This window comes from Platichthys flesus, chromosome 24 (genome assembly GCF_949316205.1).
Source record: "Platichthys flesus chromosome 24, fPlaFle2.1, whole genome shotgun sequence".
NCBI lineage: Eukaryota > Metazoa > Chordata > Actinopteri > Pleuronectiformes > Pleuronectidae > Platichthys > Platichthys flesus.
This window is the reverse complement of record NC_084968.1, coordinates 11,654,935-11,669,762: the sequence shown is the minus strand read 5'-3', so window position 1 is coordinate 11,669,762 and position 14,828 is coordinate 11,654,935. Positions and strand designations below refer to the sequence as shown.

General features: G+C 44.9%; 2 protein-coding genes across 2 annotated transcripts; both read right to left on the bottom strand.

The window, feature by feature from the left end:
• Positions 1-227: 227 nt before the first annotated feature.
• Positions 228-8,502, bottom strand: tnfsf12 (TNF superfamily member 12). Its single transcript, XM_062383723.1, has 6 exons — positions 7,499-8,502; positions 6,023-6,104; positions 4,291-4,347; positions 4,112-4,135; positions 3,873-4,000; positions 228-2,916 (listed from the first exon to the last, which is right to left on the bottom strand). The coding sequence occupies exons 1-6, from the start codon at positions 7,670-7,672 to the stop codon at positions 2,641-2,643; spliced, it is 741 nt and encodes a 246-aa protein (XP_062239707.1). The 5' UTR covers positions 7,673-8,502; the 3' UTR covers positions 228-2,640.
• A 1,369-nt stretch (positions 8,503-9,871) lies between these two features.
• LOC133949746 (thialysine N-epsilon-acetyltransferase-like) lies at positions 9,872-14,114 on the bottom strand. Its single transcript, XM_062383728.1, has 6 exons — positions 13,972-14,114; positions 13,554-13,605; positions 12,786-12,869; positions 12,351-12,452; positions 12,210-12,250; positions 9,872-12,123 (listed from the first exon to the last, which is right to left on the bottom strand). Exons 1-6 carry the CDS (start codon positions 14,032-14,034, stop codon positions 11,956-11,958), a joined length of 510 nt encoding a protein of 169 aa, XP_062239712.1. The 5' UTR covers positions 14,035-14,114; the 3' UTR covers positions 9,872-11,955.
• Positions 14,115-14,828: the final 714 nt, after the last annotated feature.

Here is a 14,828-nt window from a genome sequence, read left to right as displayed (position 1 = left end):
CATAACAGTTTGCTTAGAGACACTTAAATGCTCCGGGAAGCACCAGAGTAATATTAATCTGTGGGTTCATTAAAACATCTTTAATCGTCAGATCTGATTATCCCCGTCCAGCCCAGACGTCCGACCACACGGTGATGACTTCCATTCTCTGCTCTTCACCCGTCAAGGCTCATTTTTCACACTATTAAATAAAAGGGAAAAAAAGAAATCTAAAAAGTACAACTGTCCAAAAAACATAAAAATAAGTTTATTCAACATTTATGATGAGTGACTTGAGAAGAAATAATAAAAAATAAATGTCCAGGCGCGGCATACATCATCTTTTTTTTTTTTTTTTTTTTACAGAAAACTTCTTCCCCAGACTTCGCAAGATTTTTCCGAGGTGGTAATAAACTTTGACATTTGGTGGAGGGGGGGGGGGGGGGGGGTTTGGACAGGGAAGTGTGTGAGGGTGGTGGGGGAGGGACGAGGCATGTTTTTCCTCAAAGACTTTGAGCAATGTGGTTCAGGTTCAGATTCAGGAAGTGAAAATTTAGATGGCTGCTGGTGTGTGTCTGTGTGTGTGTGCAGAGGACACTCGGGATTCAGTGTGTGTGTGTGTGTCTGTGTGTGTGTGTGTGTGTGTGTATGCAGTCTGATCGGTGCTGACAGGGAAATGTGAGGTGCATGTGGTCGTACAAGTGGTGCGGGGGAGACACAAAAGGGAAGAGGAAAACGATGAGGAAATCAAACAGGATATATGTCTCATGTCGACACTTTTTCCATTTGAAAACATGAACGTTTGGCACCAATTAAAAACAAACAAAAAAGTCTGCGCTCTCCGCAGTAAAGTGCTGTGGAGAAACCAATGCGGCCTCGTCCACAAAAACTACTTATAAACAAGAGTGGGAGTCGAACCCGCGGCTGGAAATACACGCTGTTGGTGGTGCAGCGGGAAATATTACAGGAGGCAGAAAGGAAGGAGTTTGCATTTCAAAGAGAGAGATTCAGAAATAAACGAGTCGGAGAAACAAGCTCAACACAGAGACAGGAGAAAATGAGAACAAGTTGAAACGGAGAATTTTTGTGTTTTAACGGTTTTGTCGTACAGTTGTGTTTTGGTGTCGTACGACTCCGAATCTTTGGTTTTTAAAAAGAAAATCAAGTTAAGGCCCAATTGGGCGAAACAGTCTGCACGAAGTCGGAGTAGGTGAGTTTCCTACGACCTTCCGAGTGGAAGGGCATTGTGCTAAATGCTAATGTTAGCATGCTATCACGCTGAAAGTTACAGTGTTAATAATTTGCACTTCGGCTAACGTTTGGTTATTAGCACCTTTGGTACAACTAAGGCTACGTGTGAAGTGGCGTCGTAATAAAGACGAATTTCTTACTAAACTGGTGAGTTTGCAATGTGACACGCAAAAACTAAACAATGCTAGCAGCTACCACGGCTAAGTACGTGTGCTGGCATGTGGCGATGCTAAATGCTAATGTCACCTGAGTAAAATGGCGATGTTTAGCATCCACGAGAACGTTAGCGCTCCAATTTAGCTTTACATTGTAATTCGGACGTGAATCTTGTGAATTTGATTTAATCCATAACTACTTTGTCGTTTTTTGCGACATGTTGACTTTAAAGAACTTTACAGAATAATAACAGTCTTAACGATGCTCCTTCTTTAATGAAAATCTCTTAAGTTAATTGTCACTAAATCTTGAATGTGTCATTTCCTCCCCGATATTATTCCATGATTTCCTCTCGGTGTTATTAACGGTATGATTAACAGGTGACGCACCTACAGGCAGGAAATGGTGTTTCGTTACCTCTAACATAATAAAGTCAGAAAAGAGAGAGATATATATTCAAAGCTGTACACTTCTAGAACTTGTGCTCACTTCTCAAAAGTAAAGCCAAGGACACGACGTATAAAAATACCTTACAATCAAATTTGACCTCAGAAAAGAGCACAAATTCACAATCCACGTTATTTAAAATGTTCCACTTTCTTTTGTCGAGTTGAAACGCACCCATGAAACACGTGTGTGACATATATACAAAGTATGTGAAGAGGCAACGTCACACTTAAAAAAACGCACATTGGATTGTAATGAGCAAAGATCAGTATAAACAAGAACTGTTGGATTCACACACACACTCTCTCTCTCTCTCACACTCACAGACACACACTGTATTGTATAAAATATGAAACGACAACTCATTTGGCTTTAATAGCGTCGAGATCTGATGCTTGCAGATGTGCTCTCAGCTTCTTGAGGCAACCGGTGATATAAAAGTGAAAGGTGCATGCACAGCTTTACTGTCAGTCTTATAAAGACAGTGGAAGCACTATTTGTTACATGATACGGAGGCTAAGATGATGAACTTTTGTTTTGTGAGTCCCTTTATGTACACAACAGCTTCCATCGCACGTGTTTCTCAGACATTCATCGAGGCCTCGTGTCCACTTTGGGTTTTGGTTGTATGAAAATTTCCCCAACATCGTCCCACAAAGGTCAGGCTTGTCTTTCAAAGGAGCGTCTATGAGGAGCGGCTGTAGCAGGATGGGTTGCCCCCCCGGCTGCTTCTGACCACTTTGGAAGAAAAAAGGAAAAAGATCCACACACAGAAAACAAGTCGCGTTGCAGTGAGATGAGTTTCCCTCAGTTGACTCGGAAGATGCTGAAGACGTGGGGCGAGGCGGAGGGGCTGCCCACGGTGTGCAGCCGGAAGGACGAGCCCGTGATGGCCTGCAGCTCCGTGCCCCGGTCCAGCCGCAGGAGGCCGGACACCTGGCACGACTTCACGAAGTGGAAGGAGTGCGGCCCGGCGGACGGGGTCGTGGCGTAGCCCTCGATGCACTGCAGCTTCTGAGGCTTGTGGCCGGTGGTCACCACGTCCAGCTTCACGTACGGAGTCTGCTGCTCGTTGAACAGCACCTGAAGGGAGCAGAGGGAGACGATCATCACAGAGCTTCATCTCCAGAGAGAAAAGCTATGAAGAGAATCAGCCACCCTTTGGTTTTCTGCTCAGTCAGAAAACGAACCAGTGCTTCCAAGATCCTGTTATCAGAATCCTGTTCTTTTTTCCCTTTTGGCTGCATTTCCTCCAGACCTCGACAAGACGGACGCCTGGCCCTAAACCTGATATTCACCTCTCTAAAAAACATGACACATACCAGTACACTCTGGGTTTATGCACATACCAGTGCAATCTGGTTTTGTACACATACCAGTACACAGCTTGGTCACAAGGCTCTGAGTTATTCTCTCGAGTTGCAAAATATGACAGAGATCTCTGGTTTTTTCATCACTTCACCTCAGGGAATATGGAAAACTAATTTAAGAGCAAAGCATTCCTTTTCAAACGTGGTAGTTTTGTTTGTGCCGTTGAAACTCCATGTAACTTTTAAAAGAAATGTCTTTTTACTGTTGTGCAAAGCTTATCCGGGACCTGAGAGTTATTTAAAAGCATAATCTAGTAGCTGGTTTCAGCATCAGGACCAAATACCACACTTTTATGATTTGGACTTTGATTTTCAAAATAAATATATGGAATTATACAATTTAAAGATGCATTATTGTGTTTTTGGCCACTCGGGGGCAGCAGAACAACACATGTTTGTCTCTATCTAATGAATATAAGTCTAAGGCCGAAAATACTTGCTCTTCACAAGGACACATCATGGCTGTATTGTGTGTCGCTTCGGTGTGTCCTCGGAAATTAACGCTGCACATCCGCGCGATGCAATACCAAGATGAATGATAGGGGGCAGTGTAGGGCCAGATATTTGCCATCATCACGATGTTGTTGGTTTAGAAGCCTTAATAGCCCCAAGCTAACCTCCTCCTGTGTTATTCAATTTTATGAACTACAACTCCCAGCAATACCTCACCTGGCAGAACAGGAAGTAGACGCCGGCCCTCTCCACCGTGAAGGTGCCCAGCTCCTTGTTGTACTTCACCGCTTTGCTCATATTCAACGTCCGCTCTTCCCAGCCCTTTATCACACCACCTTCTCCCACTGACACACACACAGACACACACACACACACACACACATCCAGGGTGATTAATCTCATGGACGGGAGCTTTTGCAGATTATCCTCCATCCTTCAGTTTTTACGACTCTTACCTTGCTGAGAGGAGACTTTGGTTACTGGTGGAAAGCAAAAGAGACATTGAAAAGAGTAAGAAAACGGGGGAAAGTCAATTAAGATTTTATGGGTTTGCAATTGTATAGGACTATAGGATTGAAACCACTTCAGCAGATGCTACATGAGAAGGCTACACGAGATCTGCCAAGCCACTTACTCTCGAAATGAGACGCTGCCTTCTTTCCATTTCCATTCCTCCCTCGAAGCGTCCCCCCTTTCGGAAGGCAGAGACAGACAGAATATGAGTTTTAATGGCAAAGAAAATAACGGCTGCGGCTTTTTTTTTTTGATAAAACAATCATTCCCATCTGTATCTGTCTAATAACAGAGTGTGTTAATTTGCGGCCATTTAGTCTGAACCTGGCTCGTCCTAACGCGGCTAACAGATGGGCAAAGGATTTCCTTTCACGTGCCTCAATATATTTCCTCAAACTGTTATTTTCGGTCGGGAGCGTGTGCCTCCTTTATTTTTCTTTTTCCCCTGTGGGGGCTAATCTCAGTGCCAGCTGGTCGGCAGTCATCAAGAAAGTGCGGAGTGAGCGGAGAAGAGGAGCGATGAAGAAGTGCGAGTGCTGCCGGGGTCAGACAAAGACGAGATGGAGAAGGACGAGGGATTTTAAATGTTCTCGCTAAATAAGAGAAATGAAGTGCCGGATGAGGAGAGTGGAAAAGGTCCTTGGCTCCTCTCTGACCCTCACAGAGGCGATTAAGAGTGAAGCAACAGTTATGGCCCCTGCTCAAATAAATACAATAAATAAAACACAACAGTAAAAAGCTGAAGAACGCCTGCTCTTGTTACTCGCTAAAGGTTTATTTTAGCTTTTTTTTTTGCAATCTGGCCTGCGGGGAGGTATTTCAAACACAGATATAGTTTGAATACTGTGTGAACCATGAAGTGCTTTCTGTGTGGAGCGGGGCCCCTGCCATCGGACAGGAATATTAAGTCCCTGCTAAAATAACTCGCAGGTGGGTGACCCTGTAGATTTAGGATTTGCTACGGGGCGAGCGTAAAGCCCTCAGGCCGGCCAGGTTCTCCAGACTGAGGCTGTCAGTCATCAGAGAGAACATAACGGCAGTGTCCCTCTGAAACGCTGCACCGCGGTGGTCAACTTTCCACAAACTGGAAAAAGCTGTTTTGGGCTTTTTTCTATTGATAGCCGTGGATTTCCGAACACTGTTTTAATGCATTTTGGAAGCAGAGAATCAGATATCGCTCACAAAATGAAAAAGCTAATATCTGCAGGATATTAACATGGTTGTTTTGGCGAGGTCCGGTCGTTCTCTAAATGAATCCTTTTGTCAAAATCTTGTGATATTCATCCCCCGGCTGCACCGGAGCACCTCGGAGTCGCGAGGGTTCACTCTTGGACAAAATGTGAACAATCAAGCAGTCCCGTGATGGTGACGCAAGCCGGGGCTATAAATACAGCAATGATAGGTCATCAAATATCACCGCTTTCACAACAAATCATAGCTGTGTCAGTCGTGTGCTCAGGGGGGGAAAGAGAAAAAAACATATTTCATTGCCCAAAAGCGTGCAACAAGGCCTCAGTCCCGCGCCAGCTGGGTTTCTGGGCTCCGAGGCCGCTCTGGTCAGACCTGTAATTTCTGCAGCAGTCATCCAGCTGCCTACTTTTTCCTGTGTCAACTTTTAGCAGCGGGTAGTGCCTGCGGCCCGCTAGGCCTGACCATAGTGGCATGTGGGCCGAGGCTGGCCCGCGTTTGTGTTAAATGTTCTTCCCAGAAAAACAACAAGAGTGCAGTTGGTAAGTATATTGTGTCTGTGGTGATTTGGACGGCTGGAAGGCACAGAACGTTTGCTGGTGGCACTGGAGGCAAGAAAAACCAGGCTCAGGACTGAATTTCTGTTTCTGGGGTTTGCAATCTACCGTCTCTCTTCACTCTCTGCCCCACCAGCAGCTCCCTCTTCTCCAGAATGAGCTGGACGATGGCCTTCCTCTGTGTATTCACCTGTTGAAAGAGAGAAAAAAGAAAACCACACTATTAACAAAACGTCCAATGAGTTTGTTATGACTGTTTTCTGGCACATGTCCTACGCGGCCTCCTCCAGCCAGCCAGCCACATAAACAGTCTCATCTTTTCCAGGATCCTGCCCCTGCTGCCACGCTCGCTTCAGAATAGGTCTAACCACTTCCTGCGAGACGGCTTGCGACACCTAACGCGTGTTTTTAGTGCTTCGCATTCCTCACATGTCTTTGCTCCCCAGTTTTTCATTAAGAAATTAGTTCTGTGGCAGAAGCAATGTTGGAAAGGCTTGGCGCGGGGCTCCGCCGAGTGACCGAGGGAGGCCTATATAAAGTCAAAGGAGAAGTGGCTCGGGGAAAAGTGTGTTTTAAATTTACTGCTACTGTGGAAACGTCGGCAGCGAGTTGCTCTTCACTCTCCAGACGTTCACTCACTGGCTCTCATCAGGAGCTGGCGAACAGTCAAATGGACAGAACGTGGGGCCCCTTGGGAAACGCTCCAGCATCAACACTCCACGTGTCCACTTTTGGGGTGTTTGAGCATGTGTGTGTGTGGGAGAAGCTCATGCATGTGTGTGTGTGTGCCTGTGTGTGTGTGCATGTCTGTCAAATATGATCCACAGCCAATCTGCTGTCCCCCTGATCTCAAATCCAGTGCAACCTGGGTTTGTAAGCACTGTGAACTCGAAACCAGAAGAATTTCCATCAGCTCCTTTTTGGCTGCTTCATTAGAAATAATTCACCTTGTGATGCAACCTCCGGCTGGAGCCTAACAAGAAGTTTAAAGAAGCTGCACTCTGCACGAGCCTGCACAGAGCTTTACAGTCATTCCTGTAAAATTCCAAACTGTGCTTCATACCCAGAGCCCGTGCATGAGAAGAGGCTCAAGCTGGCTGCAGATGATTTACACTTGCCACACTTTTCAGGCCTGCAGCCACAGCAGCAGCCAGTTGGGTATAAAGCGCTCACATGCCAAATAGCAGAGGCCTTTCCAGTAAATTGAGATAAAACTGGAGCACAACTGGCACCAGAGTAATTAATCTCTGGAGGCGGAGGAAGGAAGGGGGCGCGCGCGCACACACAACACAAGCACACCAACTTTGACTGGTCTTATTGGTAAGCAGTAAAAGTGCCAAAAAGAGGAATGGTGCAATACAATAGTGGAGTGGAGTTCGTGCACGGGGGGAGGAGGAGGAGGGGGGTACTATTAGGGTTGAAGTGTAGACTTGCATTTTTTCCGTGCACCCCCCACGATGATTCCCGTAACCGCAGACACAGAAGAAGTTACATAACAAACACTTGATGGTGCGTAAGAGGAAAACAACAAATGTGCATGCCATTAACGGAAGAGGGTCGTGTTGTAAAAAGTGTGACACGAACCTGCTCCAAGCGGTCCTGCAAGACCTTGAAGGACTGGGACAGGTCCCGCGTCTGTCGCCAAGTCCACGCCGTGAACAGCGCGCTGCACGCCGCCAGGGACAGCGCCACCAGGGCCAGAGACGCCCAGACGACCCGCAGCTTGCGCACTCGCCTCCTCTGCAGAATCCGATGCATCGTTGGCGCAAGAGGCACCGCGCTGCTACTCACCGCCGCCGCAGACCACCACCCGAGATCCGCACTTCAGCTCCATTCCAGCGGAGCGCCGAGTGCCTCCGAACGCGCTCCTATCCAAATGTCCATTCTGGTTTGGTGGGGGGGGGGGAAAGACGCGCAGAAGTGGCACAGGGGGCGCGCAACTGCAAACGCCAGCTGCAGGGGAAGATGCGTTTTTAAATTCTCCCCTCAGTGGGACTGATGAAGTGGGTTCAGAGCCACAGAAACACCCGATCCTTCCTCCACGCGCATCCGAGCCACCATCCTCCGAGTGCGTGCAGGCCGAACACTGTGCAACTCACAGCGCACATCAACTGTTGCATCCTTCTCGCTGTGATTCGTTGACTCAGCGCTCTTGTCTTCCCTTCAGCCAACGTGCTGGGGGGTCACTCCATTAGAGACTGACTGACTGCTGCTGCTGCTGGTGCACGCGGGGGCAGTGCGCAGGGTTTTACGCACAGGCACGCACGCACACATTACGCACAGGGACTCGGAGGTGAACTCTGATGTTGTGATAGCAGCTGGCTTCCGCAGTAAGAAAAACCAACGAGAACATCGACCACTTCCTCCGCGTCTCGCTTACTTTCATCAAGTCGCATTGCCTTTGAATATGTGCCATTCACGCGTGAAACACCTCCCCGAGTCACCACGCGGTGGCGCTGGTGTATAAGTGAATATCAACAGCCTGTGTGAGCCACTGTAGATATTACTGTCAAATTATGAAATAAGTGTCAAATTGTTTAGTTCGGATTCAAAAATCTTTATTGTCATCGTACTCAGGTGCAAATGAAATTGTCTACACAAGATGTATATTATTGTAAAATATTGATTAACAATAATAACAGTAAATAATAATGTATACAACACAAAGAATAAGGCAAGAATGTTGTATTTCAGTTGCAGTGTGGTGGGTTGTGTATGTGTCAGTCACAGCCCTTGATGTGTGTGTGTGTTTAACAGTGTTTGGTGTGATGGGGTCCTGGCTCTGTTCCTCAGTCTGTTGTTTAAGGATCTTTCTGTCACTCTTATAATTTTATATCTTCAAGAAATTTGGTACGAAATAATAAATATATAAGGGAACTGAAACAAATATATATATACAAAGATCAAAAAGGGCTTAGGCTGAATCTCACAACTAATTCACTTTTCTTTTCCAGTGTTAAGTTTGAATAGTTTGAAGAAGCCGGGGGAGGTAAAAGTTTGTCGTTCTGAACAATGACTAACTCAGATTACGTTATACGTCTGAAAAGACAGGTTTTCTATAAGAGATTTGATTTATTTCCACACACTTCAGACTGGATTCAACCTGTGAACCGTTAAGTGGACAAAAAATTAAGCAAGAGTTCAAAACTAAACTGAGTTATAGCTAGAGAGACAGCTTCCTCTGTTTTAATTCAGTGGAGGGTTTTAAAATGCAAAATATGCGTTTTTCCCAAAGTTCTTCAAAAACATCAGCAAAAACCCAAATTGTGGGTGAATCTGAAAACTGGGATTGTTCCTGTCAGCTTGCTAGCAATCATCTGTCTTGCCTGCGTTGGCTCAAGGCTGCCTGTCATTGGCGTGTTACCACCATCTACTGTCGGTCTGTGAAACAGCCTGAAGCCGTCAGAGGAAATGTGCTTTGCGTCCGACGAGCGTCCTGGTGCGTGAAAGAGACACAAAGCAGAAACAACTGCTCCTAACACACAAACGGTGTTCGAACACGATGTGAACATTCAACCCATCAGCCACACATCATGTCAGGGGGGGTTGTTGTGGAGTTTGACCCAGAAGCAGACACAGGGCTGAAGGAGGTAATGGCTCTTTAATGATTCTTGCAGGGGGAAGAGTGAAGGTTGAGGAAGACGAGCAGAGGGAGGAATGGAGTCTGATTGTAGTGGGGGGATGGGGAGGGGGGGGAGCACATGCAGCTTTCTATTCAGTTTATTATTCATAATGCAATTTAGTAAGATATTCCTACCTCCTTTTGTTAGAGTAGTAAACAAGAGTTCTATTTGTACTTTATTTGCCATGAATGCATATTCTGTAGTCTATGTATAGATATGCGTCTATATCCATATACAATAGAATCCATATAAGCTCATAACTCCTGGTAAATGATTAATAAATGATTACATGGATGAATTTACTCAGAGGGAAAGAAATGAAGTCGACACAGTGTTTTATATTTTCACACAACAGATTTTATTTAACTCTCACAGGTTTTATTCCTCTGCTGCTGAACCAATCAAACAAATAAAAAATCAAACACAACCTGTGTTTTTAGCCTAAAATATGTTTTTCTGAAACCAACATTTGAATTCCATGCAGGTTCTCTAGGCTAAAGCTAATATGGCTTTTGGTATTTGCGATTGCATTTATAGAGTAAGGATTTCTGGTAGAGCTAAATGCTACGTAAATGCTACCGTTCCAGAGACAACGTCCCACACATATAAAAAAGTAATGACCGCAGGTGACATTTGAAGACACACTTACTAACTCATCACATGAACATGAACATGTGGCACACTGGGTATCACACACATTTAGGCTCCACAGCACCAAAGTTGAGGAAACAACCTTAAGACATCAACATTGTTGCTTTTATCTACGCGTACTGATTGTGAGAATCACACCCTGCTCCCTAAAATCTTCACGTTGCACATTTAAGTTGATTTATTGCTGAGTTCTCAGTGGATTTGAAAGGAATCAGGGTTGAACCTAGACTTTATTTTGGAAATATTTGAAATTGTGTGGAAACATGAGTCACACGTTGTATAGTTTGTAGCTCTGGCTCGTACTTGTGAGAAAATTTAAATATCTCTTCTTCATCTTCCCCTGGACTCTATCGATCTTTGTGTAACTCTGTAACAACACGGATGACAATGCACCAAACACACTCTTCCACGTTGACGTCTCGACTCCGAAGCAAACAACCACGCGACTATTTGACCACACAATGTCCCGAGGATGGAGAAAAACAGCTTCACATTCCTCGCTCAATTATTTCGTAAACAAAAGAATGAAAATAAATGCAAATTGCAAAAGCTGCAAAAGAGGAGGGTTAGTGGTTCTTACTTGTTTAGAGTGAGAGAAAACAAACTAAATATAACGCTGAGTGTTTTCAGTAAATGGCTGGAAATGATACAAGAAGTCCTCTTTGTGTTTTTCTTAAACACACTGGATATAAAACAGAAGTGCAGCCCAGAGTGGTGCCACTTTCATTTGAGCCGGACAGGTTTAAGGACGCACTCCGAGCCCAGTCCAAGATTTTCCTTTTTTGTTTTTCAGATTCCGCCAGAGTTTGCTGTCTGGCAGCGTGGAGGGAGGTTTTAGGTTCAATCCCCACTGATTCCTTCAGTGCACACTTTGATTACCCTCACATCCGTCTATGTACACGGCTTAAACATGGAAGAGAACAGTGCAAAATGCCGACACTTGTATCACAACAGCTCTACAGTGGGGGGGGGGGTTGTCATCGGTTGTCATCGTTAATCATGACAGGAAACCACAAACCCACTTTTTATTTCAACAGCCATACAATAAAACACACATCCTGTTTTTTATCTGGATCTCTGTGCAAACGATTATTTCACTTCTGGATTGACGATGTTTTTTACTTGATCCTTCAAATACAGGCGCCCCCCCACAACACACACAAACACACACACACACACACACCTAATACCACATATACCACAGATTAAGGTCCCTCAATTATGAACTATTTAAATGTATTGCAAAGGCCCCATTCCAATACTTGAGCCAATTAAGTGTTTGCTGAGCCCCTCCTGCAAACAGCGATCGGCCAATCAGATTCTAGCAGCGGTTACTGGACACTGTTTGTGAAGATTTAATAATAGTGATTCTGTGCATATATAAAACCTCACAAGACAATTGATTAATCTTATGAACGGTGTGTTTTATCTTCCCCCAACGTAAACTGCCTGCATTAGCATTGCTAAGCTAAGTAGCCTGAGGATTTCAGTAGTTTATTTTGTGAGTCTACAGGTTGTGTAACTATATTTGAACACTCCCTCAGCTTTTAGCATTAAATCCTGTGTGCAGCCGAGATGTGCATATTTTTTGCAAGGCTCGATCATAAAAAAAAAATCGGTAATAATCAGGATTTTCAATCAAGCCGGGGATTTAGTATCGGTAGAAATTAATTGAACGTGCTGGAGCTTAGCAACTTTTTTTGTCTGAGTCTGTTTCCCTGCACTGTGTAGGTGGAGCTCATGGTTTACCGAGGTCGAGAGGTCGTGTTAGGGTTGGGCCAGGTGCTCCAGGGCCTCTCCCTCGCAGCGCATGCAGTGGTAGCCCATCTTATCCGTCAGGTCGTAACAGCCCTGGCTCAGGTAAAAGTCCACCGAGGACTTGTTCCAGTTCAGAACGGTGAAGTTGAGCTGGTTGCAGCCGGCGGCCAGGCCCAGCTTCAAGAGAGCAAACATGAAATGAGACTCACAGCTGCACGTTGAGTTGTGTTGACATGAGGCAGGGTGACGTGTGTGGTACTCACCTGTGCTACCTTGCTCATCAGTGCTTTCCCAATGCCCTTCCCTGAAACAGAGAATCCACATTATTACATATCAACCATTGGTTATATTCCCCAGGTGTTTATCACAAATTATATTCACGGCTTTGAGACTCTTAACTCTACCTCTGAACTCTGGCATCACGTACAAGTCCTCCATGTAGACGGCTCGGCCCGACCACGAGCTGTAGGAGTAGAAGTAAAGTGCGTAGCCGATCTTCATGTGACCTGGAGCAACCCGTCCACAAAGACAAGTTGTGTTATTATTCAAATCCTTATCAGCCCAAACCACATGTTGTTTCTGCTCATAACGGTTCATCCTTTCTAATTTTATGAATTGCTGGCGCTCAGTGGCCTTATGCTCTAGTTTTGGTGACTCTACGGTGAAGAGCCGGTGTTAGCTGGTCAGCAGAGTGTAGGCTAAAGATCTCATCACTGTATTTCAAGGGGGAAAGCAGTGTGTTAGCCTCGTTGTGTAAGTTGCTGCTGGTGCTCGCTGGTTTTTCACATTTGTAAGTAAACACTCTCACTGACGGTTCTCTCTCTCTCTCTCTCTCTCACCTTCTGTGGTTTTCTGCTGCTCTGGGACCTCAGCAACGATCCCGTGGAAGAACGGGTTCTTGGAGAAACCATCCTGCTCCAAGTCTGCGAGCAACAACCAGGAGGTGCGTGTCAATAACAGGCTGGTTCTCTAGATTAGTTAAACAGTTGGTAATTCTGAATGATGATTCTAGATGTTGTATAGTTGATGCCTCAATACGACAGATATCGATGGGAGTGTAATGAATGATTTATCCAGCTTATCAGTTTGTTCTGTTTATGTTGAATTGTTCCAAAAAAGTTTATACTGAACGTTGATCGTAGATAAAAAAGATGTCCAAGGTTCATTTAGTAGCTGTTGTGAAGCCTCAGATCTAATCACACGATCGTCCCAGCTCCTTATCCTGTTAAATGTTAATAGGCGGCAGGTTGAAAAGTTCACTAAGTGCTCGGAAGGAAAATAAAAACAAGCATCTCTGATGTTGTAACCACTCCACTGAAGTTCACCTTGTTATTTTGAAGGTCAAATCGATTTTTTATGTGACGTGAAGACAGAGGAGATCACGTTTAACAGTAGAAATATAAATGTTTTTATTTATCGCTGGCTGATAGAACAGGAGCAGTAAGTACCGCATGTATATAATGATATTGATTAATATTGTTTAATGGCCGAAGCCCCTCTTATATCCCGGCTGCTGGATGCTCTGACCTCCAGTGAAGTTGTTCTCATGAAGGTCGACTGTATTCTACTGTCAGGTCAACATAGATCACATCTCACAGTACAGTTACCTCTCTGAGTCACTTTCACATGGTCCGTTACTTTCTCAAACTCAGCCAATTCCTGCAGAGGTGGGAGAAGAACAAAGTATATGACAGACATTAGAAACCATTTATTTATATTCCTGATAAATACACACACACACACACACACACACACACACACACACACAGACAGACAGAAAAAAATAGTCCCAGTGGTTTAACTTTATTGACAAAAACAGGAAATGCATCTCACACATGTTCTTCTTGCAGCTCCACGCACATCAGCTGCATCTCCTACAACAACACGTCTGAGATCTAATAATAACAACATCACCCCAGCACGTGAAAGCGAGGTAGTGACGTCACAGCAGCATACATACACATTCACCCGAGCTGCACGTGCACACGCGCCTCCTCCCCCCCGCCCTCCCCCCAATCTCCTCACCATGATCATGCGCGCGATGTCCTTGCAGTCCTCCACGTTGGCGGCGCGGATGGAGAAATCCATGACGGGCAAAAGGGACGAGGTGACCGGGCGAAGTGAGAAAGCGTTCACGGTGTCAGAGGCGGAAGGAGAACCGGGGGTGAACGGAGGCAGTGACGAGGGGGGGGGGAGCGTCACGCCTGTTCTCTAACGCCATTGGTCAAAGCAACAGTTCGCTTCAAGGTACGAGATTGTGATTGGCTGCTCGGTGAGGGAGGGGCCAACAGCTCGTTTGTTTTTTATTGTTCGTTTGAGACTTTTGCAATATATTCGTCTGAATGAGTCACTCAATGAAACTTTCATTCATGCAGCAACTTTCACACAAATCATATGTAGTTCAAAGTAATAATAAACTGGATTTATATTGCATCATATACATTAATTCAAATGAGTTATATGAGTAAAATGTTCTCAGATCAGTTGTAAAAATGATCTGAATTCACTCCACAGGGATGTAACTGATTAAAATACAGTGGAACTTATACAACATGTGAAATGTCATTAAACTGAAAGTCATGAGATCGATGGTTTGAAGCAAAAACAATAAAAAGCTAAATAAAAGTGGAGCTCAACGGAGCAAAGTGTTGGAGCTTCATTCACAGCATTACACTATTCTAACAACTGGCAGTGTTTAAATACAACAGTTACACAACTGATCCTAGAACAATAACAAGGTCTGAACTGTTTACAGCCCAGTTATACACAAGGTCCTGGTCAACTACAGGAAATCTCTCCTCAGTTTCTCACAGCAGCCAGTTGAGAGTATCAGAGCTAAACAGGCCATTTTACAGCCAATGTTCTCAGGTCGTCTGCTTAAG